The sequence below is a fragment of the Parus major genome, chromosome 6, assembly GCF_001522545.3.
Source record: "Parus major isolate Abel chromosome 6, Parus_major1.1, whole genome shotgun sequence".
Lineage (NCBI taxonomy): Eukaryota > Metazoa > Chordata > Aves > Passeriformes > Paridae > Parus > Parus major.
This window is the reverse complement of record NC_031775.1, coordinates 267,761-295,331: the sequence shown is the minus strand read 5'-3', so window position 1 is coordinate 295,331 and position 27,571 is coordinate 267,761. Positions and strand designations below refer to the sequence as shown.

The 27,571-nt window shown below is 40.2% G+C and overlaps 2 protein-coding genes and 1 long non-coding RNA gene across 10 annotated transcripts in view; 2 read left to right on the top strand and 1 right to left on the bottom strand.

Annotated features, from left to right (window-relative positions):
- HERC4 (HECT and RLD domain containing E3 ubiquitin protein ligase 4) overlaps positions 1–8,897 on the top strand; it is a 29,482-nt gene extending 20,585 nt beyond the window's left edge. For 4 of the 5 annotated variants that reach the window (XM_015632626.2, XM_033515716.1, XM_015632624.2 and 1 more), the window contains 8 exons: positions 771–938; positions 1,041–1,184; positions 2,059–2,225; positions 2,962–3,028; positions 3,238–3,320; positions 5,683–5,866; positions 6,511–6,613; positions 7,508–8,897. In XM_015632626.2, coding sequence (XP_015488112.1) covers positions 771–938; positions 1,041–1,184; positions 2,059–2,225; positions 2,962–3,028; positions 3,238–3,320; positions 5,683–5,866; positions 6,511–6,613; positions 7,508–7,716 — 1,125 coding nt within the window. In that variant the 3' untranslated portion in view covers positions 7,717–8,897. The remainder of the gene's footprint in view (positions 1–770; positions 939–1,040; positions 1,185–2,058; positions 2,226–2,961; positions 3,029–3,237; positions 3,321–5,682; positions 5,867–6,510; positions 6,614–7,507) is intronic. The other variant, XR_004498130.1, reaches the window with a different exon arrangement.
- Positions 8,898–9,703: 806 nt separating this feature from the next.
- Positions 9,704–14,424, top strand: LOC117244656. The gene is made up of 2 exons (XR_004498132.1): positions 9,704–10,125; positions 12,520–14,424. It is a non-coding gene; the product is annotated as an uncharacterized LOC117244656 (long non-coding RNA).
- Positions 12,894–27,366, bottom strand: SIRT1 (sirtuin 1). 4 transcript variants are annotated; one of them, XM_015632628.2, is made up of 9 exons: positions 25,624–25,654; positions 25,295–25,411; positions 24,200–24,441; positions 22,860–23,012; positions 21,739–21,886; positions 19,480–19,559; positions 17,203–17,389; positions 15,841–16,398; positions 12,894–14,947 (listed from the first exon to the last, which is right to left on the bottom strand). In XM_015632628.2, exons 1-9 carry the CDS (start codon positions 25,637–25,639, stop codon positions 14,625–14,627), a joined length of 1,824 nt encoding a protein of 607 aa, XP_015488114.1. In that variant the 5' UTR covers positions 25,640–25,654; the 3' UTR covers positions 12,894–14,624. The 4 variants fall into 4 exon arrangements, with proteins under 4 accessions (XP_015488114.1, XP_015488116.1, XP_033371608.1 ...); XM_015632630.3 differs by lacking the exon at positions 25,624–25,654 and adding an exon at positions 27,165–27,366 and having other exon boundaries at positions 14,446–14,947; XM_033515717.1 differs by lacking the exon at positions 25,624–25,654 and adding an exon at positions 25,846–25,860 and having other exon boundaries at positions 14,446–14,947.
- Between the last annotated feature and the right edge of the window lie 205 nt (positions 27,367–27,571).

Here is a 27,571-nt window from a genome sequence, read left to right as displayed (position 1 = left end):
CCCCCAAACAAAGATAAAACCCCAAGCACTACCACAACCAAAAAAACAACCCCAGCTCCCATATGAGCAGACTTGCAATATTACCTGGGTCATTGATCTGAGTCTGAAAATAACCACATGATCTAAGTCCTGCTCAAGTAATGGGCTCTTCTAGGAAAATACTGCCTTGCTCTTGTAGTTAATAATAAAAGTCATTTCATGTGCCTTTAAAAATGTATATGCACAGGCAATAGCAACATTTGATGGATTCAGGGAAATGTTCCCATTAAATGTTTCTATTAACAATATTAAATAGTATTAAAACACACAAACTCTCCAGTTCTCTGCCATATTCAGAACATTTGCAACAGCGTTTTCTTTTTCAAACCATTTTAATACAGTCACAATTGTGCAAGTTAAATAAATTGCTTTTCTTGCTGTGAATTAGTTTTTAATGTATGTTTGTTTTCATGCCAGATTTATAATAAACAGCTTACCCTTCATTCCATGAAATGCAGGATCTTTTTGCTTCCTTTTGTTGTCCAAGATATTTTATATATAGGATGTCAAAACCTGGCTTCTTTAGCATTGGTGAGAGCAATGGGTGAAGGAAAAATATTTCCTGGAATGAAATACTTCCTAATAAAAGGAATACAAAGAAAACTCAGACAAATTCAGTAGCTCTTGTAACAATTATTGCCAGCTGCACTTTTGCAGACAAGACTGCTGGACAATTCATATGGGCAGGAATTTTTCCTACCTGCTGACACTCTGATTTTGTTTTTCTCCAGATGGCTGTCGATCAGGCCCACAGGCAGAATTTGTCTTCTCTCTTCCTGCCAGTCTTTGAATCTGTCAACCCCTGCCTGATCCTCATGGTGCGGAGGGACAACATCGTGGGCGACGCTGTGGAGGTGCTCAGGAAAACAAAGAACGTGGACTACAAGAAGCCACTCAAGGTATTAGAGCAGTGTAATCAGTGCTCACAGGGATTGAGGATGGTTTTGGACATGCTTTCCAACCCCTGTGCAGTTGGGGGCTCACTTGGTTGTGTGTTTCAGGTTATTTTTGTAGGGGAGGAAGCCGTCGACGCGGGAGGCGTTCGTAAAGAATTTTTTTTGCTCATCATGAGGGAGTTGCTTGATCCCAAATATGGAATGTTCAGGTACTACGAGGAGTCCAGGCTGATCTGGTTCTCTGATAAGGTAGGCTGTGATCTATATTCAGCCATTTTAACTTGAATAGTTATATTGATAATATATGAACATTGTGGTTTGTGGCTGTTTTATTTCAAGAGTAGGAGCTGAAGCAAGTATTCTCAAAAGAAGTTTATTTTCGTTGTTAGATCAAAACTTCCCCCATTCCTTGCTGTTCCCCTTTGGCTTTCCCCATTCCTGGTTTACTCCTTCCTGGTTGTCCCCAGGGCAGCCAGGTTTTTTAGGGAGAAGCAGCCAGAACAGGCTGATTCCAAGGGCAGGATCAGGAAGTCAAGGTGGCAGAGATAAATTCCTGAAGTGACCTGTTGAACAGGTCCTCCTATGTGCAGTTGCATTTCTGGCTGATAGATGATCATGGAATTGTACTTTGTTGGATGGTTCCATCCCTGACTTTTCAGTCCTCCTTCAGAGAACGCTGACTGGGGGGTGGCTGGATCCCAAATATCTGAATATTTACATTTCCACACATGTATTTAAAGCCTTGCTAATTAATTCTGAGGGTGTCTCTTCCCTCTTCACCCCCAAAATACTTTTTTTTTAAATGGGCATCTTTAATCACGAATAGTGCAATAGGAAGTCAGTGACAAACCCAGAATCTGAATGCAGCATGGGTCCCCTGTAACACAGAAAATGCTGCAGCTCAGCCTTTTTAATTTTAAGTAGAAAGGATTCTGTTCCCTTGGATATCAGTCTCAGCTGGTTAAACTTTATCCTGTTTTCCTTGGTACTTACAGATACATATTTAAAGAAAATAAGAATTAAATTCACTCAGCTTATACTGTACTGTACACTTCTTCCTGGACTCTGCAAGGTTAAAATAACTTCTTTATTTTAAACCGTCTTGTCTGTTTTCTGTTCTTAGACCTTTGAAGACAGTGACTTGTTTCATTTGATTGGTGTTGTCTGTGGGCTAGCAATATATAATTTTACTATTGTAGACCTTCATTTTCCTCTGGCTTTGTACAAAAAGCTATTGAATAAGAAACCATCCCTGGATGACTTAAAAGAATTGATGCCAGATGTTGGCAGGTAAGCAAGAAAGAAGAATGGGTGTTGTTAGAAATTAATTTTGAAATCAACATTTTCCTCTAAGAACATAACATTTCTTTTCCTCAGTAACTGGGTAAAGAGCTCAGTAAATTGCAGCCATGGTGTCATTTGATGAATTTGACACTTACTGTTACTTACAGTGCTTGGTGTTAGAGATTGTCTCTTCTGTTTTATGATCCTACAAGAATTTCAGGGGAGAAAAAAAGCTTGAAATTCAAACCTTTGAGCTTTATCCATTTATTTTATGAGCCTGAGTGTGAACATAGTTTCAGTTCTAAACTAAATCCATCAAGGAAATACTTTTGCTTATTTCAGGAACAAATACATGCTAAATATTTACTTTTGACAAGGGATTTGAATAGGACTAGCAGGTAGGAGGCTCAAATGAGCAGAAAAGGATGCTTGATTTGCCTCAGTGTTGTGGATGCCAAAGTTTTGGAGATATCCAATGGAAGAGCCAGTCAGTGGTTTTTAATACCAGCTGCCTCTGCTTTGGGAACCCCTTAGCTGAAGGAATGTTCTCACCCATGGGATAATCAAAAGGAAATGTCTGCTTGGGATTTCCCAGCAGTACACAAGGTGCAAGTCAATAAGATAATAAATGAAATAACAGTAGAAAGATACTGCTTAAATTTGAATTATCAAAGCATAAAGGACGCTGCAGGAAAATAAATTTCTTTCCCCTGGTGCAAGTATTTTGTAACTTATTTTGCAGGGGAATGCAACAGCTACTGGACTATCCAGAGGATGACATAGAAGAAGCATTTTGTCTTAATTTTACTGTAAGTTTTATACAGTGTTTGAAGTATGTCTTGCCAAGCTCACTCCATCTATTCTAAATTACCTCTGATGGAGTGTTTGAACAAAAGCATCAGCAGCTGATTGCCATTAGCTCCTGTGCCTGCCATTCATGTTGCTGTTAACTAAGTGGTGGGAAGAAGTACTTTATGCAGTAAATAAGATTTATGCTATTTCTGTTTGTTTCAAATAGATCACTGTGGAAAATTTTGGTACAACGGAAATTAAGGAGCTTGTTCCTAAAGGTGCTGACATTCCTGTAGTCAAACAAAATAGGTGAGTGTGGGTTACAGGGTAGTTCAGTGTTGCTGTCTGCTTTGGGGGTGTTGCTGGGCTGCTGTGAACACCCTCTGCCGAGCTCTGACCCTGCTGCTGGAGGCAAAACTACTTTGGCTGTTTTCCCAAGCTCTTCTCCCATGTGTTGTTAAATTAGCTGTTGTCTTGTCTTGATACAGTCAAGCTGTGGCTGCCCCATCCCTGGGAGTGCTCAGGGCTTGGAGCAACCTGGACTGGTTGAAGATGTCCCTGCCCATGGCAGGGGGTTGGACTAGAGGTCCCCTCCAACCCCAGTCATAGACATTTTATAAGATTAAAAACGTTTGTGGTTCTGCTGATGCCTTGGAGTGGCTGCTAGGACAGGCTGGAGAAAGTTAAGAGAATAATGTGGGTATTTATTAATAACAGAGTAAGGGGTATTTATTAACAACAGATACACTCTGGGCAGCCAAAAACCTCCCAGAGACTACAGCCAAGATGGGTGATGCTCACCAGTTTTTCAGACAGATGTAAATTGGCATATCAGGGTTTAATCCTCCAATTACAGCTTCAGGTGATGAAGTCCCATTCCCCCAGTTTGCTCCTCCCCAGTTCACTGTTGTTGGTACTTTTGGGGCCTGAGGCTGTAGGGTGTCCTTGGATCACAGGCCCAGAGGGATTGTTCTGTCTAACTAAAATGACACTTGGGATGGAGTTAATGCACTAATGCAGTGTAGGATTTGAAAAATAGAAAAGCTGAAGTCTTAAGGCGTCACTGCCTATGAGCTACATATCATTGAGACTCTGTGAGTAATGCTGAGAACTTAAAGGCCATTATTGCAGCTGCTCATTGATACATGAATATTATTTCAGTGAAATCTTCCCTCTGTGGAGTAGATAACATTGGGTAAATTAATGCAGTGTTATTGTTAGAGGCATGTGTGACAGGAGGGGTGTTTTATTCAGTCAAGGATTTTGTAAATTTATTTATGAGAACAGCCTTTCCTGCCCTTTGTTTCCCTTCTGCTCCTGGAGGATAGGCAGAACATACCTGCTGGTGCTTTTATCCCCTTTTTGCAGAATTTTCCAGTCTGTTCTTTAATCTTTATGAATTCTCTGTGCTTGTAGTTCTCCCAGAGTAAAGGGAGAATTGAATGGAAAGAGCACATTCCATGGGAGCTGAATGCACATGGAAAACACCGTAGCTTTGCAGTTCTCTGCTGTAGGTTTGATGTTCTGTCACTAAATGAATGCAAAATTTGAGTTGAATTAAAGGAAAAGTTTCAAAAAAAAAAAAGCCTATGGAATGCCTGCTGCATTGTTACCACACATTGTCTTGCAGCAATGAAGAATTCCAATTTCTCAAGCTCTGAGTATTCCCTGATCCTTTAATTAATTTTATAATATAAATCAGTTTATCACTGTGACTTTTCCCTGGAGCAGCCTTACACTGTTAGTGTTGCACAAGTTTTACCTTCCCCTCTGTGATTACACAGCAGGGGTAAGAGGGAGATCTCATGGAGTGCTGAAGTGGAGGAGTGTGGGTCACCACTTGGGTCATCTCCAGCATTTTCAGTGCAGCAGCTTGAAGAAATGTATCTTCTAAATGTGTTGATATTCTGTAAATTACTGGTGATACTACTCCAAGGCTGGGGGTGGTGTTGAAAGGCATTCTCTCTTTGCACATGTGTTGGTAGGATAGCTGCAATCTACAGCTGAGGTCACTGGCAGTGCAGAAAATAAACAGTGTTCACTGGGATTGATTTCAACAAAATTATCATAAATACTGTATCACATCAAGAAATTTTACATCTCCCTTAAGTGCTGCCAAAGATGTTTCCAGCAGGATCTGAGAACTCCTTGTACCAAAGCACAGATAACAGGCCATCTGTTTCTCTCAATCCCAGCTCCTTGGCACGGGTCTTTTTACTGTGTAAGACTCAAATGTCCTTTTGAAGTTGATTTGCATGTTCAGTGCAAATATGGTAATCATTTTAATTAAGAAAACACAGAACAGAGAGGTTGATTAGTGGCTTTCAGGACACTCCCTGGAATTGAGACCTTTCAGTTTGTTGCCAATGAGTGCAGTGCACACAAATAAGGGAAATGTTTGTAGTGCCTGAAGTTTAGAACATTAAATGTTCCTGCTTTTCTGTTGCAGACTCTGCCTTTGGGGGTGTGGTGGGGAAATAAATTCCTGTGCCATTTTACTCTCACTGTGGCTGTAACATAAAGCAGACAATACAGTTTATTGGGCTCCTTGTTGCCTCATTTTCTGTGCTCTGTTCTGGACAGAAGTGGCCGCTGGTTTATTGGTAGAAGGGTGACATGTAGTGTTTCCTCTTTATTTCCTCAACATAATTCTTTCTTCCTCTTTGTACAGGCAAGATTTTGTAGATGCATATGTGGATTACATCTTCAACAGATCTGTGGCTTCCTTGTACAGTGCATTCCATGAAGGCTTCCACAAAGTGTGTGGAGGTAAAGTGCTTCAGCTCTTCCAGCCCAGTGAGTTGCAGGCAATGGTGATTGGGAACACAAATTATGACTGGAAGGAGCTGGAGAAGGTAAGAGCCACAGTTAGCTATTGCTTTTGTAGAATTCTAATTTCAGGGTGCAAAAGAAGCCAGGTGTCTTCTTGAGTTCCTTTTAATTAATGTGATTCCTGTTACTTACAGACATCTTAAAATGTCAGTGAGTGAAGATCCTAAAATATTATTAACTTCCTGCTTTAACTTTTTCCATCTAACTTCTGAAGGAAATCGGAAGAGAGGCAAAAAAAATCCACATTAAAAAAAAATAAATCCACATAACCCAGAGGCAGCTATAAAATCTTTCATGTTAGACATGAGAAAGTGAAGTGATTGCACACAATTATTTTAAAAATAAAATTACTAAATATAAATTATTTTAAAAATAAAATTATATGAAAAGGAAATACTCTCAATTGCCAGAGCTCAGTGAGACTAGGTCTCTGTTGGGATTGAAAATGCTTTGCAGGCATCTTCCCTGTATTGAATTCAGACTGAACAGCTGAAGAAAATGGAGTGAGGACAGTAATAGTTGTAGTAGTAGTTCTAATAGTAGTAGTAGTAGTAGTAGTGTGTCACTTGCTGTGTCCCTTCACACAAACTGCATTCATTCTGCTGCAGTGTCAGCTTATCCAGCTGTTGTGTGAGCAAGCAGTAACCCCATTTCCTGCTCTTTTTAGAATACTGAATATAAAGGAGAATACTGGGCAGACCATCCTACAATTAAAATATTCTGGGAGGTTTTTCACGAGTTGTCTTTGGAGAAGAAAAAACAGTTTTTGCGTAAGTACTTGAAATTGTTTCACAGAAGTTTCTAACTGGGGTCTCTGGGATTTCAGGCTCTTGCTGTCACATGTAAGTATTTGTCTGTAATGATGTGATTAAGTATTCAGAAAAAAAAATCATAGTAGAAGAAATTGGTTGTGAACTTGTCTCTGATTTTCTTGGGGGTGTCCTGAGTTATTCTAGGTCATGGGAAGTTAAAGATAGCAGTACCTCAGAGCAGCATTAAAAAAAAGAAAAGCCAACCCCCCAAAACACCAGCAGCCTAATCTGCTGCTGACATTTATTTGGGAACTAGGATATTTTTTCCTGTGTTTTTTTTGACATACAGTTCACATCCTCCAGGTTTTTCACTGCACAGAGATGGAAATTTGGAGTTGTAACTGATTGTAAATCTGTCAAGGTACTGCTGTAAGTGGAAGTGTACAGATGATAAAGTAATTAAAGCTTGCTGTGAGTGAGGATTTGCTTATAGAATAGGTCACAGATTAGTTTCCAATTCAAAGAAATTACTTACTGAACAAACTAATTCTGTGTTTACAAGATCCTTGGAGATGGTCAGTAAAGATAGAAGCAGTGGATTTTAAGTTAGAAGGTTCTGTTGCATGAAAAACTTGATAGTATTTTGTTAATTTTGTCTGGTTTCACATGCTAAAATGAAATACTTTCCTATGTGGATCTCTTGTATTACAATTATGAGCTCACATGTGGAAGGCAGAGACAGGGTTAAGTCAAAAACAAGTTAAGTTTTCCAAACTTGACAGAACTTGGGCGTGAGGAGCTGGCCATTGCTGGAATGATTTAAAAAAAGGCCAGCAGTGATGAGAATTGCATTTGTGACACAAGATGGTGTTAGAATTGAGCTGGTCACAAGCATTTGTGTTCTCTTGACAGTGTTTCTGACAGGCAGTGATCGGATTCCAATCCTTGGAATGAAGTGTCTGAAACTGGTCATCCAGCCAACAGGAGGAGGAGAGGATTACCTGCCAGTAGCTCACACTTGCTTTAATCTTCTTGATCTTCCAAAATACACAGATAAAGAAACCCTGAAATCTAAGCTGATCCAGGCCATAGACCACTATGAAGGTTTCAGTTTAGTATAACTCAAGAAATGAAAGTTCTGTGTAACGTGGGATCATTAAGTTTTTGTGTCTTTCTTGTGGTGGTAAATTCAGTGGATTAAGTGATGCAGTTGATAATATAACTGATTATTTGCAAAAAAATGTTCAGTGGTATGGATATTCATGGGAGCCAAAAAAAAAACAACCCAACCATTTCCAAAACTGAAGAACTGTCTTAATATATACCCTCTTGTACAGAGCCATGTGGATTTTGCCATCTTACAATAAAAACAAGAGTATCGTGAACGGGAGTCAAGTTTCACTAACAGGAATTAACATTTCACCTTATGCAAACAATTTGGCGTGTGAGAGTGCATGAGAGACTTGCTTCAGTTTTTCAGATCACTTAGTAAGAACATTTTTTTCCCTGATAAATTCACTTGGTAACTTTTCATTTTGTAAATAATAAATTTTTTGTGATAAAATAGTTCTGTTCCAATAGCAGTATGGTTTCTATTGCTTGTAATTGAATATGAGCTTATTTTATGGCTTTTAACAAAAAAAAAAGTGACTACTCTGATTTCTGAAGATATCTATTTTTCTGGTTTGTTTTAAGAACCTTAATAATGAAAGTGATTGTTTAAGAGACATTCATCTTCACAATGTACAATCCATGAAGCAGTCACTTAGTGCTGATACAAAACCGCATCCAATGGCATTTTTAATATGTGGGTGGACAAGCTGACTTAAGACACTGTTTTATTTTTAAGGACTGATCCTGTAATTAAGTGGACACAATTGTAAAAGAGGTTAAAATTTATCATTTGAAACCTCTGCAGTCATGTGTCGAGAATACAGCTGAAGAAGACAAAGATGCACCAGCCAATTGTTGCTGTCAAGAGGTTAAACGTTTATTTTTAAATGCTGAAAGCGTAGTTTATGGTTTCTAATAGAATTTTCACTTTTTTCCAGATAAATGCATTTGAAATAACCTTTAACACCCCTCTTCCCTTTTCTTAAGATTTTATTTTTAGTATAATTGCCCTGAGACGATTGTGCTTAGCTGGACACTTTCGGATTTGACTTTTCCTTCTCTGGTTCAATTCCAGATTTTGTGGTGTTAATGCATATGTGACTTGCAGCTGTGAAACAAATATTTATTTTTTTTAGATTTTTAAATGCAGTGAAAAAATTCAAGCTATAATAAAAGACTTGAATGAAAACCTTTGTTGGTTGGTGTGTACGGATGCCTGCAGCATGCAGAGTTCTTCAAGTGGATTAAATTGGAGAGTACAACTAGGAAAAGTAGGGAAATGCAGTCATTTAATATAAAATATATAAAGTCCAGTTTCTGTGCTGGCAGTACATATTGATATAATACAAAAAAAAAAAGGTCAGTACAGTTAAAATCAGTCTTTTTTCCTTAACACTGTTTTTCCAGCTTTCTCATAACCTCTTAGTAATTTCTTTGTGTGCAGCCCATATTCCATCTTTTCCAACATTTGTTACCTGGCTTGGAAATTCTCCCTCTTGCAAAAAACAAGAGACCAGCAAATACTAAAGCAGCTTTACTCTTAATTGACATGGAAGAAAGAAAAGGAGAAAAGAAAAAGGAAAAAAACCAAAGGTATTATGCAGTCATTTTACCAGGTAATACCAAAACACCATTTTTAGTTATGAAATGTCAAGATTGCAAAGGTAGATATTCAAAAATTAGGAAGTGGCTAGTGTAAAACTATCTTCTTCCTTTTTTCCTTATGTTTTAGTGCATGTCCAAGTGCTGTTTTTTTTCCCATGGGAGTCTTGCACACAGCTGGCATTCATTGAATAAGAGGGGCTTTATGTGCATATTATTTATTTATATCTAAATATTTACTTTTATTAATTTATTAATAATTTAGTTCTTATAAACAAATACATTTATAGAACTAGGTTTATTATAAATTTATTAATAATTTATTTGTTATAAATATTCATATATTCAGTGAATATCCAAATCCAGTGGTACACGTGTGCAGTTCATTTCCCTGTGAGACATTCCCTGCTTTTTGCTGTATTGGATTTTTAATCAATGTCAGTATTAACCTGAGGCATGACTGAAGAGCCTCATTCTGTAAGCTGAGGCAGAATCCAAGCTGTTAATCACTTGCCCAATTTAGGATGCACTAGACATCATAAATACCCTTTTATTTTGGATGTGCAGTTCTTGCTGACTAAACTGAGTGCTTCATGTTGCTGCTAAAGTTTCTCTGATATCATCTGATAAAGATACAGAGTTCTCACTGGAGGAGACCAGTTGCATGTCACATTTGTGTCCATCATGACTACTGAAGGAGCCTTGCTATCACCAGAGCAGTGCACTCATGGACGGCATTTATTGCACCAGTCACATTAGGAAAGTGTGGAGATTGGATTTGCATGGCAGAACTACCCAGGCTTCTTGAATTACAGGTACAGCAGATGTTTGTCCCTCATTTTCCAGGGCAGAGCTGAGAACACAGCGTAGAACTGTTAGAGCAGTGAGCCCAGCTTAAGCAAAATGATTTGTCTCCTTTGGCACTTTGTGAGAGCTGCTATTAATGTGGTTGTTACTGATCATAGTTAAAGCTTCTAGCCATGGTATTCCCTTTAAGAGTGTTAATAAACTGCTCTGAAGAGGGTTTTAATTCACTGCACTGCTCTCTGCTGCAATAAACTTGATTTATCAGTAATAAATAACGTTTAATGTAATCAAATGTAAATCATTACGAAAGAGAGCTCCTTAAAGGCACATGAGGTTCTGCAGTTAAGTGTAGATAAAAGCTCTCATTGAACACTGGTATGGAATTGAACCCCTCAAGAGTGGCTCTGTTGACTTACTTGTATATACTGTGAGGAATTGCCTTACTCAGTTTTTGAAGGGGAGAAAAAAGAAGAGGAAAAACAAAATACTTGTTTCCCCTGACAAGTGTCAGGGTCCATTGCTTACCAAGTGGATATTTCTAACTTGGCAGGTCAGAGTGGGGTTTGGGTAATTGCCAGCCTGCTCTGTTTAGTCCTTTAGTCTGCTGTTCATGTTTGTGTTGGTCAAATCTGGAGCTTGAAAGGTGTAGAGCATCTTCTGTCACCTGCCATCACCAGATTAATACAGCACCTTAGAGCCCCAGGAAATCCCCTTGACTATTTGCCTGCTCTGTGTGCACAGTTAATCAACAAAGTAACTCCAGAACCGGCATTTCTGTGCACTTGAGTTCCCTGAGCACGTGACTGAGTCCTCAGGTTTTTTATTTTCTTGGGGAACAGAGCCTGTTGGTGCCTAATCACAATTTTCCTCTGTGCCACTCCCTCTTGCACTGACTCCCTTCCTGTGAGCATGCTAAAACCTGGGAACTGCAAACCTTTGCCTGCCCATTTCTGCACAAGTGGTGATGAGAAGGATGTGTTATCTCTGGAAGGGGAGAGCACCTAAACCAAACTGACAATAAACAATAGACACACTAAAATTGTGCTGAAATACCATATCTCCAGCCCTGCTGGTCTGAACAGTTCCTGTATCTCCCCTGGGTTTGAACATAACTATGGACTTTCCAAAACAGCAAAATAAGGTGTGGCAGGTGTCATCAGAGCCCCTTACATTAGCTAGGCCAGCACTCAGCATCATTATGTTTCTCCAGCCAAAATCACATCAGTTTCAGATTAGGAAAATGAGGTTTGGGAATCTCATTCCACATAGGAGCTACCAAGTTAGTAATTTCAGCATTGTTGATGTGTACAGTGCTGGGATCTTTATCTCACCAGTGCTGCAGGCTGGTCTTAGCAGCAGGTCCTGAATCCTCACCTGTGCAGTGAATGTCCACAGGTGTTCACTGCTTCCCTCCATGTGCCTCATTACATGAGGAAACAAAAGATTAACAAAGATTCCAGTTGGAGTGCAAAAGTCAAGTTTCCTTCCCTTTTTTGAGCAAATACAGCAAATTCTGCCATTGCAAAGGGTAGTGAGTAATAATTGTAGAGAGCTAAAAAACCCATGCTTTACTTCAGTGCCTCTGCTTTTCTGAGCCTTGGGCCTCGTGCTGGGGGAGTAGCCAGCAACTCTTTTCCCTTGGTACACCATTATTAGGATTATTATTACTGATGATTATTATTATTATTGTTTATTTATTATTATTATTTCCTACTGAGTCCTAACAGTCTATGTCTTCCTGAAACTGCCTAGCAAAGAGTAATTCAGGGTACACCCACATGACTTGTGGAGGATTTAGATTTAGAGCCCATTGTTACCTGGACATGGCCAGTTGTTTTAGCCTGAAATTCAGCATTTTGCACTGGGTTTAATTCTCCAGTCACTTTGTAGAGAAGTCTTATCACACAAGTAAATGCAACTGCTTTTCTGTTCTGGTTCAGTATTTAAACATAGATTACTGAGCTTGAGGTACTCCCTGGGTTTTCCTTTTCTCACTTTTTTCAGTTTGATTCTGAGTTCTGGTTTCATTAGAATTTTGTGCTCCTACAGCCCCTCCTCATTGGATGTTGTCTGTCCCTTTGTTGTCATGCATTTACAAATATATTTTTCATTAACACAAACACTAATTAAAAATGTGCTGAGCTCAAACCAGATCCATAGAAAGTACATGGCCATTAAGGAGAGATTATGATGAGATGTTTAAATATGTGCTTATTTAAGTACTTTTGCAAGGTCATTATTGTATTCAATGTACCAGAATAGGCTGGAAAGTGGCTGGGGAATGGCAAACAAATACTTGTACTTTGCTTTTATTTCAGTGCATCTATTCAATATAAATAGTAAAGGCTAAGATGTTTTCATAGGGCATCTTACCAGAAAAATAAGTGATCTCCTTTTTTCAGATTGTACAAATTACAGCTGGACCTGGACATGCTCTGCTGTGCTTCCTGACAAATTTCATGCAAGGTGCTGAGTACTTTGGAATGACAAAAACTGTGATAGCAAATGTTTCCTCATGCCCAGCATTTGCCTCATCGTTGCGTTAAATACTCTTGGAAGTGGGGAAAAGGGCAGTGTGTGAAAGGGAGGAGTAGGAGATAGTTGGGGGTTCCTCCTCTGTTCAAATAATATGCCAGAGCATATATATTTCTTTATATATATAATATTTTATATATATATATTTAACAATATGCCACGAGCCAGAGGACACCCTGGCTTTCTAGGGCATCTGTGGTAAGTTTGCAAGGTAGAGCTAGAAATTAACAGAAACCAGAAATCAAATGACAATTTTAATAGACTTTAGAACAGAGTGTACGAGTATAAAACACTGGTTTTGTATTTCAAAAGTTGCAGGAAGATAGCCAGTCATTTTAAACAGTCTTCTACAAAACATATGCCAGTAGATTACATAAAAGACACTATATACAATATAAAAGAGCAGAAAACAATCCTCACTGTAAAAATAATTTAAAACAAAGTATTTCAATTTAAAATATCTCCTATAGCACAAACTAATACATTGTGACATGCAAGTGAAAACTAAACATATTGCATTCTTTAATGTAGCCAAATAAGAGCTGTATTAAATTTGGACAATGAGACAACATGCCGACATTTCCCCATGAATACAGGAGGCTGTTCTTAAATATTTATTAACTGTTGGATTATGTTCAAAGAACAGCTACTATACATCTTCCAAAATGTAATAAATATTAAAGCAAAGTATATGAATAATCTACATCGTAGAGTTCATTTGGGCCAATGTTGAAAAAGTGGTTTATAGAAAAATGCCGTTTCACTGACTACCGCACTGTGCAATTGTACAAAATAGTTCTAAAGGCTTGGAAACAATCTGCACTTGAACATTTGCAACATCCAGTTTTAAGGCAGCCTAGCACTTGAGACCGCAGCGCGGCAGGAGCCGCTTCGCTTTTCGTGTCTGAGGTGGAGCTGGCAGCCGGGAGGAGAATTCCCAGCTGGATGGAGCAGGAGGTCAGGCCAGCAGGTCCTTAATCCCACCAGGCTCCCTGGCAGCGTCAGGAGGCTCCCACCACCCGAGTCAGTCTCTCCTGGGCTCGGTGCATCCGTGAGCACAAAGGAAGAGCTTCGTTTCTGCGCCTTCTCACGCGCTCTTCTGAACTCTGCTTCCACACTGGAGCCTTGGCAATTCCTCAAATGCTATTTATAAAGCAAGCTGCTCTAGATGTGACCACTGGATAGAGCGTGACAGACTCTTTACTGGGGGGATCCTTTCTGTTTAAAATTCTAATTGCTAAGGAGCCAACGTCGAGAACGCTTCACGTCCACAGGAAGTCATACACAGCAACCCAAGCATTTTCACAGCACTCCTTGATCAACCTCAAAAGCATTGGATTCCTCACAAGTGCTGCTGTTTCCATCTCGCTATCTGCTCGCAATTAAGTATGTCTCAAACATACAGAGTAACTGTTTAAAGCAAAGAAAATTAGCTGCCACAGTAGGTCTTAGAAAATGCCAGTGTTTAATGACAGACTAGGCATGAATGAAAGGTTTAGCAGAAGCCTAAGAAGATTTTAAATCAACCAAAGTGTTACAAAGCAAGAGGTGTGAAAATACCATTCTTTGGTCTAAATTAGCTGTTCCCTTTATATTAGTTCAACATTCCAATGGCTTTCTCAAAACGGTTTAAAAATAATAGAAGCTGAAATTTATTAAGCAAAAATATGTATTATATACATGGATGCCTGATCAGACAGATGAACTTAAAAGTGAACACAGTGACAGTTGTTTAGATAATCCTAGTACCTTAGAAATAAAAAAAAAAAAAAGAAAGATGAGTTAGTGTTGAGTGCGCAGTAATAGATTTTTATTGAAAAAGGTAAAAAACTAAGCATGAAAATCTGTTTTAGTTCTTTATAAACTACGTCCGTATGGTTTTGTTGCTCTAAATTCAGACGTAAACATTCATTCTGACATGCCAAAGCTCCTAATGCTGGTGGGAAGTTCCTGTAAGCAGTCGGCGATCTCTTTACAGCGCGTCGCTCGCATGTTCCGTCCCTGCGGCTTCGTTTGTCTCAGCTGATTCCTCAGCTGCCAATTCCTCCTGTTCTGCTCCATCCTCCCCAAATCCGGGCTCCTCTTCCCTCTCGGGAGCATCCTCATCCTCTATGCCATTGTAAAACTCCTCCATCTCACTCTCGTCCTCCACATCTAAGCTCTGACTGCGGCACGAGCCGCTCTCACTGCTGCTGCCACAAGAGCTGGAAGATATGATATCGTCTTCAGAATCCGAGTAAACCTCAGCACCGTGGAAGATATAGCGATTGGGTGGCAAAAACAGATACTGAGTACCTGCAACAGAATTGTAACAGTCAGTGACACCCTGAAGTAAATGACTTGGATGCAAGATCTGGCAGAACTGGGGTTAGAAGGCGCCTGCCTGCGTAGGTCTGGTTTCAGCGGTGACTCCTAACGGACATGAAAACGCATTTATGTCCATGTTTGTGTATTTGTTATGAAGGACAAAGGAAATGCTTCACTGGAAAGGTCAGTGTTCCTCCTCCCCCTCCCTCTGACACCAAAGAGAATTTATGCTGATGGTTCAGCAGCTTTTTTCATGGCAACACATTCCCATCTGGACCTGCTCTACCTGTGACAGAACGGGAGCTCCCGCATGGAGCATCAGGCAAAGTCTAAACCAGCCTTTCCTTTGGAAAATGGCACTTGAATTCCTGACTCCTCACATCAGTTACAAGACTGCACACTGGAGGGTTTCCTTGGAAAGTCTAAACTTTCCTTAAAAACGTGCCTCCCTCCAGCTGTGAGGTTTTTAAGTGCTGTCATCACTTTGTCTTCCAGCTCTACTGCAACATCAAATCGTGCTCTACTGTGACCAACTTCCAAACACCTCGAGATCAAACTAACTTTTCTGAAAATGCATTTGAGAATGTTACAAAGGGATTTACTTTTTGATACCTACCTTGAGCCTCCTAAACTTTGATCTTTTAGGTGAGGATGTAATCAGTGATTTTAAAACCTATTATGAAATACAAAAAATATTTCCTACTGGCTTCTCCAAAATAAATAAATGGTTCAATGAGAGTTATGTAGACACTGGTCTGAACAAAAATAGCCACCAAAACCCACTGATTGCCTCAAGAGTAGCTCATTTATCACTTTAAAGCAAGTCTAGCATAAACATATCAGCCAAAAGGAGGCAAAAACTGAACAGCATTAACACTTACCATCCAGCCTTTTGCTAATCTGTTCTTTTGCAGATCTGTTTACCCAACACTTCCTCAATATTTCACTCTTTTCTTTATTTTCTCCATCGTTAGATCCATTTTCCTTCATTGTTTCAGAGTTCATTAGCTCACTAGCAGGATTTTCAGGGTTTTCTGACGCCACCTGCGTGTCCTGAAGCGTCTCCTCCGAGCAGGTCCCTTTAGTTTCTGAGGCAGGCTCACAGTTTTCTACCTTACATTCGGGTGGGTGCTGGGACACGGCCGCGCTCTCAGGTGGGCTCATCCTTTCTGGTGAACTGGAGTCTTCTGAAATGTTCAGAGGGGTTGGTGGGAGCTCAGCTGAGAGCGCTTCCAGCTCCTTGTGCGGCCGTGGAGGCTTTTCCGTGATTTCCGAAAGTTTTACGGAGTTGTAGCAAAGTTTTGTGTATTCGCTACCTAACCTCTGGCATAATTCATTAATAATTACATCACAGTCTCCGAGAAGCTCCACGTCAAAGTGTAGATGAGGCAAAGGTTCCCTATTAATTAAGATCTGAGGCACTTCATGGGGGATGGAACCTAGAGATGGAAAAGAGCAAAAGGTGTATAGAGATAAAAATAGATAAAAAGAGCAAAGGTAGTCACGTGGGCTTTACTTCCAGCAAAGTTTTTTACTGAGAAAGCTCAGGCTTCTCTTCAAGCCTTCACTTGCAACAAGACAAAACCAGCCAGGTCAGGAAGAAGGCAAGCCAGTTCCAAATTTAACAACAGAGGTTTGAGGTGCTGTGCCTACTGTAGCCTGCTTAGATGGGTTTTTCTCCCCCCTCCCATTTTCTGCAGTCTCTAAAGCATCACTGAGGAACACATGCACAAAAATACTGGCTACTGTAATATTAAATAAATAAAAAATTAAATTTAATTAAATAAATATTAACTGTTATACAGTAATATTAAAAACACAGCAGTATTAAAAAGACTAAAATTAATACTGTCATCTCTTGCATTGATTTTGTGCATTTATTTTATGTACTTAAGTGCACATGAGGAACACACTGCTTTTGAGATGCTTCCTTTCTAAAGCCTCCAAGCCCTTCTAAAGCATATCACAAGTAGGGAGAGAAATGAATCTCAGAAAAAAGTCATTCAGGTTTAAGAGAGTGGTTTTTAAAATAATCATTTAATTACCTTGAGCTCTACCTGGAGTGTAGAAAAAGCACTTAGAATTTGTTACTTCCTCAATTAGGCAAGCAGCTTTCATCTTATAAAAGGTGATGCTCACTGAATTGAGCCAAAGGTGTTTCTAAGAGCTTGCAGTTTCTTAACCGAGAATTCAACTTGTGATCCAAATTTTTTAAAGTATTACCAGAGACACTGGTCACTTACTTGGGATCAATGCTACTGGTCTTACTTTGAGTGAAGACCCAATGACAATGAGGAGATCCACTTCATTTTTGTCGTACTTCATGGCACGGTGGAACTGCTCGGGCAGGTTCTCCCCAAAGAACACAATGTCCGGCTTCATGATGGCCAGCGGCTCCTCGGGGGGACAGCGGGGACAGCGGGGCACCACCTGCACACAACACCCACCCTTACTGCTCTGCAGGGCTCTGAAAAACCCACATCTCACAGGCACTGATCTTGGCACACACGGGGAAGTTGCAGTGATAGTTCCTTATTTCATTGTTCTGGGGATGTACGGGTGACTAGGCTTCTTAATCCTGCCTGCAGCACCTGCTCAGGGAAATAAAGCTACAGGCAGGTCTCTACCACAAGCCAAAGGCTACAAGTCGTGCTCAACACCAACTGAGCACACCTCCCACTTGGAGGATCCAAAAAATCCATTTAGGAATGGATTTTTCTTGGTTTAATCAGAGCAAAAACTTAGATTTCGCTGTCAGGTTCCAGTTGAGGATGTGATAGAAACACTGTCCTAGTCCAAGAGCCTTTTATAGAGCTTTACCTGGAGTTTCTCCTCTCCTCCAAAAGGTTACATGTGTTACACAAAGCTGCAGGGCACTGGGGCAGGCAGCTGCCTAAGAGCATACAGAACAAGAACACAGGGCAGAACTTGCTTGGTCTCCATTCTAAACCTTTCTAATTCCTCCAGAAATAGAGGAAAATCCTGCTTCACTAACAAAAGGGGACTCTAGTGAGGTTTGTGGAGAAGTAGATTGCCTTTTCTCCTCAGCCAGGGAATTTTCTCATCTTTGGCACCTCTTTCCTATCTAAAGACTTTTTAAGAGGGAAGAAAAGCAAGAAGGTGAGTGATAGCTCTACAGACAATACCGAGCAATTTCCTTCTAATAGTTCAAGTCTTTTTGGCTGTAGTGTTAAAATGTAACATTTCACAATAAATCCAAGGGGCTGCAATCATACAGAAGCCAAAACAAGCTACAAATTAGACTGTAAAGGTATAAGGATATGTATATTACCTATTGCAATAGAAAAGTACATGAAAACTGATATTTAAATGCATAACAAGTCCCTACTATACAGAGAACAGCTGTAGAAAAAGATAATATAGATCTTCACCCTGCATCTGAGCAAGAGAGCAGCCAGTAATCCCATAGTCAAGGGAAACCAACTAAAGGATTCCCCAAAAAGGAGCAGGTAGCTAGAACGAGTTATGAACTTTTTCCTCAGATCTTTATATATTAGCAAGAAAATCTAACTCCAGCCAGCTGGTTCTGGAGGTAAAAAAGCAAAAAATATCTGTAGGATGTTCTTAAAAATAATATTCTTATTAGCAAAGTAAACCAGATTTCATATTTGGCATTTCTGTGTTACAAGGCTTCAGGCTTTGAGATTGGCATTTCTTAAAGCTTTAACTCAAACATCTCTTCTGAAAGGCTTTCACTGAATTCCATTTCAAATGTAATGCCTGAAGGATTTACATCCCTTCCATGTTTCTCATCTAAAGCTGCAGCTGTGGACTCTGAGGCATTTATCAAAAAAACCAAGGAGCCTGCAGAAAGAGTCCCCTTCCATTTGCAAAAGCAAGATCTTTTTGCTCAGAGAATCACCACGTCTGTTCCTTCAGAAGGAGGGGAAGAAAGGCACAGAGGGTGTCTGCAAGTCAAAGGTTCTGCTCCAACAGCAGAACCGACTCCTGCCTCGGTCCTGGGTCACCTGGCACCCAGACATGGGGAGTTTGGAACATGGAGGAGTTCAGGAGTCCTAGGATTGATCCTTGCCTAGATCCTGCTCTGAGCTTGGCAATTTCTCCATGTATCAGCTGCTGTTTGAAACATGTTTTTAATACAGGTACATGCTCAAAGAGCAGCCAATGTTATAAAAGGCTAAGGATGCTTTTTCAGCATGACTCTAAATTCAGATTTACACAAACCAGGTACAAATCCAACTTTCTACTTGCCATTTAACCTCTACTTTTTATCAGAGGAGCCATTAAGAATGGACTCTTAAGGTTTTGTTGTGATTTTTGCCAATTTTTGCAGTAGAGTATTTGAGTATACCTTTAAATACCAGAGGAAATGCTAAAATACAGAGAGGCACTTTCATGAAATACATGCAGAGAGATGGAGACATTTAAAAGCAGATCTTGTAAGCAAGCTCAGTGTGGTGGTTCAGGGTTTGGTTTGGGGTTTTTTTGAGAGAATTACTTATTAAAAAGCTGCAGTGAGTTAAAGTAGATTTTTTTACCTGATTGAAAATATCTCCTCGAACAACTTCACAATCAACTTTGTATTTACAGATCAGGCAGGAAGCTGTTGCAAAGGAACCTGAGGGGAAAAACCCGTATGGTAGCATCAGGATTTTCAGTCATTCATTGATTTGACAAAAAGGCTGTTGTGTTGCAGTGCTACAGAAATCAGGCATTAAAAAAGGTAATGTAAAATTAAGACTTGATCCTTGTAATATTAGAAGTTGTTGTTCTTCTAGGTGTCAGCAGAAATCTTGTTTGAGGAGTAGCCACATACCACATGCATGTTAACACAAATGATTCTGTGTCCTCTCGTTCCCCTGACCTGTGCAAGCACAGACAAGGAGCAGAGAACAGAAATTGTCCTTCTCATGACACAACAGAGTGCTGCAAACAGCAACCCACAGCAACTCCACAAACTGGAGCACAGAATAACCAAGAAAATGCATTTGTAAAGACAATACGCTTTCAGGGCATTGTATCTGGGTAAGACAAAGAGAGTGAAAGCACAGAAAAACCTGGAGCAGATCATTTATGAGCAACTGGCAGCTCAGGTCTGCTGATCACTGCACAGCTTCTGAAACCTTGCTCAGCACTGCAGCTCCCCCAGCATGAGGGAATCAAGGCCTGTGGGAGGTATGACATTTATGTGTTTATCCCAATTAGCTGATAGTAACAATTCAGCTAACCCAACTCTACTGCTACCTCCCTGCACCTCTGTTGGGTGAATTAGTTTTCACCATCACAAGTTTGGTACCCATGCATGAGCCATTCTCTGCTCACTCAGCTCCAGCAATTCCAGCAAGGAATACAATCTAATTCCAGCTGCACTGGCTGAGTGCAAGAGCCATTTCAAATCCAGCAGAACACATCTCAGCACAGTTTTCATAGCAGGAACTGCACTGGAGGTCTGCAGTGACACATGGGTCTGAAGGTTCATGTAAGAACTCCCCAGATCACTGCAAGGCTCTTTGTTAACTGCTCATGATGAACTTGGCATTGCCCAACCAGAGGAAAAAGTAGAATAAATGCAGTGGTGTGAACTCCCAAAGGAGTTTTGGTTTCTCTTCAGCCACCACCATTAGGCAATGACCATTTGGGAAAGAGCAGCAGCTGTAGGTCAGATGAAGCCTGATGTGCTCAAAAGCACCTTTGCTAATTTCCAAAGGCCTCAAAATCTCCAACTTCACGTGTTTTTAAATCATCTGTTTCATTCAGAATCACCTTCTAGAGGACATACACTAAAAATGATCCCATGGGGAGCTCGAGCCCAGCAGCAATGTGCAAAACCCCAGCCAGGTAAGAGGTTTGTGATAAATGCCTGAGCTGGAACAGCAACCAAAAGAAAACATGTGACAAAGCACAGACAGAAAGCAGCCCTGGGGCTGTGGGTGCTGTTGTGTGCTGCTTGGGCCCCATTCAGAGCCCTGGGGAACCAAAATCCACGGACCTGGCACTGAGCTGAGCTCTGCAGGTATGGAAACCACGTGAGCTCGGCCCCTGGCAAAGGTGCAATTAGATGGATGGGCCTCACAAACATGCCAGGGCTGCTTTTAGATGATTTATTTGTCTGAAGTTTACTAAATGATCCAAACATGCATTTAAGAAGTAATTTTCTGCATACTTTTCTTGAAAATTAATCCTCGGACTTTCAGCTTGACATATGCAAGTCCTTGGAAATGGAAAGCATATCAAGCAATTAAAGCAATTCCACTTAATTAGTCCTTGTAATTACAGAATGTGTATGACACTGGAGGTATAACAAGATGATCTTCAGTTCAACTGAACTGGTGATTAATCCTCAATGTTTTATACATGAGGTGGAGTCACTGAAGTGTCAGGATATTTTAAGATTTCAGTGGAATATAAGCTAAATAAAGAGTCAGATAACAGCCAGACTCCCATTCCATTGTGGGAATGGGAATGAGAGGAACCTATGGCAGGACTGCTTTCCATGTTATGTTCTCACACAGATCAAGAAGCACCAAATGCATTTTAGAAGTTACAGTCTAAGCTTGTGCCAAAAGGGTGTGGGTCTTCACTGATGCTTCATCAAGCTCAGTTCCTGAAAGGAGTTATTTCTCCTTGAAACACATCTGGTTTAAATATGTAAGCTGTCTAAAACAAAATTTCACCATTTAAAAATCAGAGTATTTGTTAGCAAGAGACAGGAATTCAAGGAAAGAAAGTTTAATTCCTTGTCACATGCACCAGTAAAAATTCCCACAGGGAAAAGAAGTGAAACTAAACCCACTAACCATGACACTGTATTATCCTTTGGATTCCTGCAACCTGTTCCAGTGTGTCTATGTTCTGAGTATAGTTGCGAAGGAGTTTTCCCTCTTTATCCATCAAAGCGATGAACTTGTGACAGAGAGATGGCTGGAATTGTCCTGGGTAGATTTCCTAGGGAATTCAGAAGCACATTAGACATGGGAAATGGATACTCAGAGTCCCCTTTCCTGTGGTCTCTGCACTGCTCTGACATCCTACTCCACTTCTCAGTGTGGCAGCACAAACTGCCCCCTGCAAGCTGGGATTCTGTTCCTTACACAGCATAAAAGCAATGCTCACATCTCCTTCTGGTTTTGAGAATGAAATCAAAAACAAATCAAAATTTGGTATCACAAACATTTATTCTGATGGACAGAAAAGGAGTGAAAAAGTAAAAAATTAAGAAGTATCACCTAAATCTGATTTGGACTTTTCTGGTAAAACCTGTGCATAGACAGGCTTCAAGTAAGTTGATTTTTTTTTGCTCACTGTTGTGTTTTTTGGTTTGGGGTGGGTTTTTTGTTTGTAGGGGCTGGTGCTTTTTTAATATTGAACCCAAAGGAACAGAGTATACTAATGAGCATCAAAATTTAACAGCATCTGGATGGGAGGCTTTCAGAAAAAGCCAAGCAGAAAAAGAAAGCATTGGGTTTTCTTTTCCAGCCTTTGTAACATGACAGACCAGTAGAATGAACTGTGAGCAAATGGAAAAAAGAATGAGCATAGTGGTGATTGATTTTCTCAAGTCCTTACTGGTCCTGTAGAAATTCTTACATCTTGGGTTTGATTTTTTTTTTGGTCCCAAGGAAACTGAAGACTAAATGCAATTGGGTTTTTTATTTTGGTTTGTTTCTCCATATGTCTACAGCTTCTACATTTCCTTCTTGTCTAAGAGATAAAATCACTGCTTTTGAAACAGTTTAATATCACTGAGATCTTTTCAACCATCTGAAATGGCTGTTTATATCATGAACTTAAAACAGGAGCAGTAAAATAAGCTGAAAAAATAGAACCTAAAAACATTTCTAGTTTTTACCTGAGTTATGCATTTTAATATTGTCATCTGTCTTTACTGACCAAGACAAGAACAGTTGGAAAACCATACCTTTGCAAACTTAAAAAAAGGCCTGGGATCCTTTCTGAAGTATTCTATATCAAACATTGCTTGAGGATCTGGAAGGTCTGGGAAGTCTACAGCAAGGCGTGCGTAGATGCCATCTCTGGATCTAAAGTCAGGTATTCCACAGGACACTGACACCTGAAATATATTTGTGCAATCTGAATTGGACTAGAAAGCATTGCTCTGGGAAACCACATTTCTGTGTGCTCAGAAACATTAAGAACAAAATCAGTCTGGCTTCTCTGTATTTATTTTCCTTTTTTTTTTTTTTTTGGTCCAGTATTACAATTCCCAATTCACAATCAGGAGAAACAAAATCTGACAAGTCTACAAAAAACCCTTTAGTACACTCTGCACAGGATACCAGAACTTGCTTTTACCACTGGAAGTTCTGTAAGATGTTAACAAAAATTGAGAGCATTATTGCATTTAATTTAATTAATAAGTGTTCACTGCTCTGCCAACTCAGGCTTAGATATGGTGGTTGGTATTTAAAATTTCTTTTACATGCTAACACAGTAAGAGAATAGTCCTGCTTTTGAAAAATCTATTCTTACTTTTGAAGAACAAACCATTTTTGATAAAAGTTGTTTATTGATCAACATTGCTTATCAAAGCATTGTAGTAATCAGTAAGGACTGAAACCATTGTCTCAGACTACCCCAAAATAGCATGGGAAGAGGAGGAAAAACAGGTGTATGGAAAGAGCAAGATGGGGAGTAGCAGTGCCTGTCTAAAAGCTGTTTGGAGTTACTCATCTGCTCTGAATCGTGTCACACCATCTGTGTGTGAACAACAGAAGCAAGAAATGATCTGGTGCACAGGTACAGAGCTGCAAATGTGCAGCAGCTCAGGAATGTTCTTCAGTCAAACAGTGAGCAGCTCTGTCACCATCACAGAGCAGCACGTGCTCAAAGTAACATTCAGGCTGCTGAAATCTGATCAAACTGTCCTTGTGATCAGCCTCCTCTGTCCCACAACTCTTTTCTTTTTAAATCCTATTCTTCTAGTCCCTCAAGCTCCATCTGGGATTTAAAAAACATTGTTTAAAAAAGCCATCTGAAGACAAAGGATAGAAAATGCTCTGGACAGGTAATGTGTTCCTATTCCATAACTATTTTGCATGGAAGCAGCTGTTTACAAGTTTCTATGTGTAAGAATATTTTGTTCTGAGAAGAGAGGTGGTGCAATTTCCAATGGCAGCTCCAGTCCTTGCAGTGGCCTGGACTCTTTCCCCCAGCAGAGTGATTTTCTCCCATCCCTGCAGGCTGTGCTGAGTGTTGAACCAACCTGTCCCCATATTCTCACATGGCAGCAATACCTACCCCAGCTCCAGTCAACACCATGATCTTCTTGCATTCCTGCAGAAGTTTCACAGCATCATCAATGGTGTTAATGTCTTTCCTCTTCTTCCTTTTGGGTGGCTCTGAAAGGATGTTGATGACGATTTGCCACAGAGTCATGTCGTCCAGTTCAGGTGGGGGGATCGTTTCTGGCAGCAGGTCCTTCAGAATCGACCGTGGGTCTGTACCTAACATCAGGTGCTGCTGCACAAAAGTGTAGGGACCTAAGAAAATTTTAAAAATACAGGTATTAAAAACAGAGTCAAGTACTGCAGGTGATCACACTCATTGTTCCATCTATTAATGCTTGCTAGTACAATGTCATGAATCCAATTTAACGCTCCCTTCATCAAACCCCCCTGTATTTTGGTCTAAAATCTAAAGTGAGAGCTGGGCATTTTGTTTATTTATCTTTATATTTCACAGAAAGTCAGTCAAGTAGAAATCCCAGTTCACAGCAAACTTAATCTCTTTTAGAAGTGCAACAGGATTTTCACAATGTGTCTCCATCTGTATTTTCCCAACAGGAATAAGCTGAAATAAACTTTCCAGTGGGATTATAAACCACAGCTCTAAACAGACACATAGAGCCCAGCAATCCATGGATTTTTGTTGAGTTTTTGGTCATCTAACATGAATTATTTCAGACATGACCTCCTCAAGCCATTAAATCAATCTTTGCAGAAACTCAAGATGAGGGCTCACTGTGCTAAAATCAAACAGGGATCATCTTCCTGTTCCTTAAAGAATTAATACTAAGTAGGCAGGCTATAGAAATATGCCATAAATCAGTTTAATTCAGCAAGTCTGTGTTTATGCTTTTAATAGGGATCATGGCAGGATTTCTATTCAAGAAAAAAAGAAGACAATAGACAATTTTAATCACAATACAACAAGTTTGAAGGGGTTCATTTTTAAACTCCTTAATTAACACAGGGTACAGCCAACACCTCTAAGCTGTTCAGAAGCACTAATTGCCAATACTTTTGCAACAGGAAAAATAATTTGAATACTGGGGACGATGAAGTGACTGTTCAAAGGCAAAGCAGCAGCTAAGAACATGCTCCAGGCTTCTACCTATACGTGGTCTTGGGGTCCAGTCACTGGAACTTGCATGTGAGGCTCTGTCTTCTTCATCACTGTCACAGGAGTGAAAGCCATTGGCTATAATTTCATCACTGAGGAGGAAGTTATCTGCAAGAGAGCACGACCAGGGGGTTACACTCCAGCCCAAGGGCACAGGATATCTTCAAATAGATCACAAAAACGAAAATCAGTAGTTTTGTCACTTAGGTACAGAAAATGTCTATTTTTCTTCACATTTATTGATATGCTTTCAAGCTGTCGGCAGATTTACTGCAGGGTTTGCTATCTCAGTGCTGGGCTTCAAGGGGCTGGATGCTGACCTTGGTGGAATCTCATTCCCTGAAGTGTTGGGCATCATGGATATTTCAGCATAGGAAAAAATCCAAATGTTTTAAAAGTATAATTAAAAATGTCTTTCCCTTACAATTCTCACGGCATTCAGCTCATTAAAAATCTGGGTAAAATGAAAACATGTCACCATAGCAGACAGATCTTTGAGCAGGTTTTAAGAGCATTTTAAGAGCATTTTGTGAGGGTGTTACCTTGCAGCTGAGCTGTACTGCTGAGCACATGCACAACTTAGGGTATTTCAGTGACACAGAACGTGCTCCCTCGAACCACCCTCACTAAATTTCTCCTGTCCATCTGTCCCTGCAGCTGGGTCTGGCTCAGAGTGCCAGAGTCACCCTGGGCATGGCCTAAAGCCAGAGTAACTCAATTTAACTTCATCTCAACCCTCAATGAAGCAGGGCAGAACCAGGCACTTGTGTCACTGAGCTCACACTCAAGGGGAAATCGAAATTCCAACCTGAGCACCTTATTAGAGCTTACACTACTCAATCTTTTTTATCTGCTTTATTAGAAATAACCTCAGCACCTGTAGCTTCATTTGTTGACAATCTAAGGTGTGAACAAAGAACAAATTTCAGTTGTGCTCTCTAAAGCACTACAGCAGTTCTCAGTCTCTATCTGAAGAACCAAAGAACCCCCTACACTACTTTAGCTGTTATTCCACTTGATTCTCAAATAGGGAACACCAAACAACATCAATTTTTATTCAGAGGTTGTGCTGTCCTTTCCCTTGTTGCCATAGTTTATTTTTGATTAGAACAGAAAGAGGTCAGTGACAGAAATTTGTTGTTGGTTCTTGCTGTCTTGTTCTTCTGAGGCCACAGGTGCTCATGGACATTACTATTTCCTATTAATCTACAGCATTTCAGTTCCATCTCGTTATGCATGAAGTCAGTGAACATACTGAGAATTTTGGAGAAGGAAAAAGTGCATTAGTACACACATCAGTAATTGTGAGATGCCAGTTTGACTTTATGGCTTCTGTACCAAGACCCAAAAGCTTTCATTGTGAAAGACTCCTCACACACAGGTCACAGCACCCGGGATTTAAGAAACACTGACAGATACAAGCAGGAAAAAGTAACAATTTAAACTGTAACACTCCTTGTGTATTCCTCACAGGACCAGAGGGGGTAATGCTGCCCAGAACCGAGCCAGGCACAGCAAAACACGCCCCAGGCTCGGAGAGACCTGAGCAAAACGTCTCGTCTAAGGCACTGCTAAAAGATCATTAACTTTGTTCTGAGCTGTCCCAATGGAGTTTTCAAATACTGAGGCTGTTCCAGGTTTATCCTGTACCTCCATTCCTTTTGGTTTGCTTTTGCACAGACAGAAATTTTCTGTAGCATTTTACTACAAAGATTAAATATGTTTAATTGCATTCCAGGATAAAATGTAAAGACTCCACTGGCAGAATGCAGTGTCTGACACATTTCAATAAATCTTTCCAAAGCACTGCTTTAAATAAAAAAAGCCAAAATTAACAACTCCAACAAGAAACAACTCAAACCTGATCTGTCTTTACTGTGAGGAACTTTCACAGTGACGCTGCCCACCAGTACACTTCAAATATGATCTGAAAGAAACTTTTTAGAAAGATTAGAGCTTAGTTTTGTGCTGCAGTCGCTGAAACCTCAGCCAAGACTGTCACTTGCAGTTCTTTAAAGAACCGGTCAAGACAGCTGCTCCTGAGCTTATGTGCAAGTTTCTAAGGACCAGAAATAAAGCAATTAACACGGCAGAGATTATGAAAAGGAAACCGAGCTTATGATATTTCATTTTTAATAACTTGTTGCCAGCAGGACAGCAGAAGGGATGTGTTCAGGGCTGAGAGCCGAGCCGCTGTCCGTGTGCGGCACCGGGCGCTGGAGGCCCGGGCACGGCGGGCTCGGAGCTGCCCCGGCTGGCGGAGCCGCG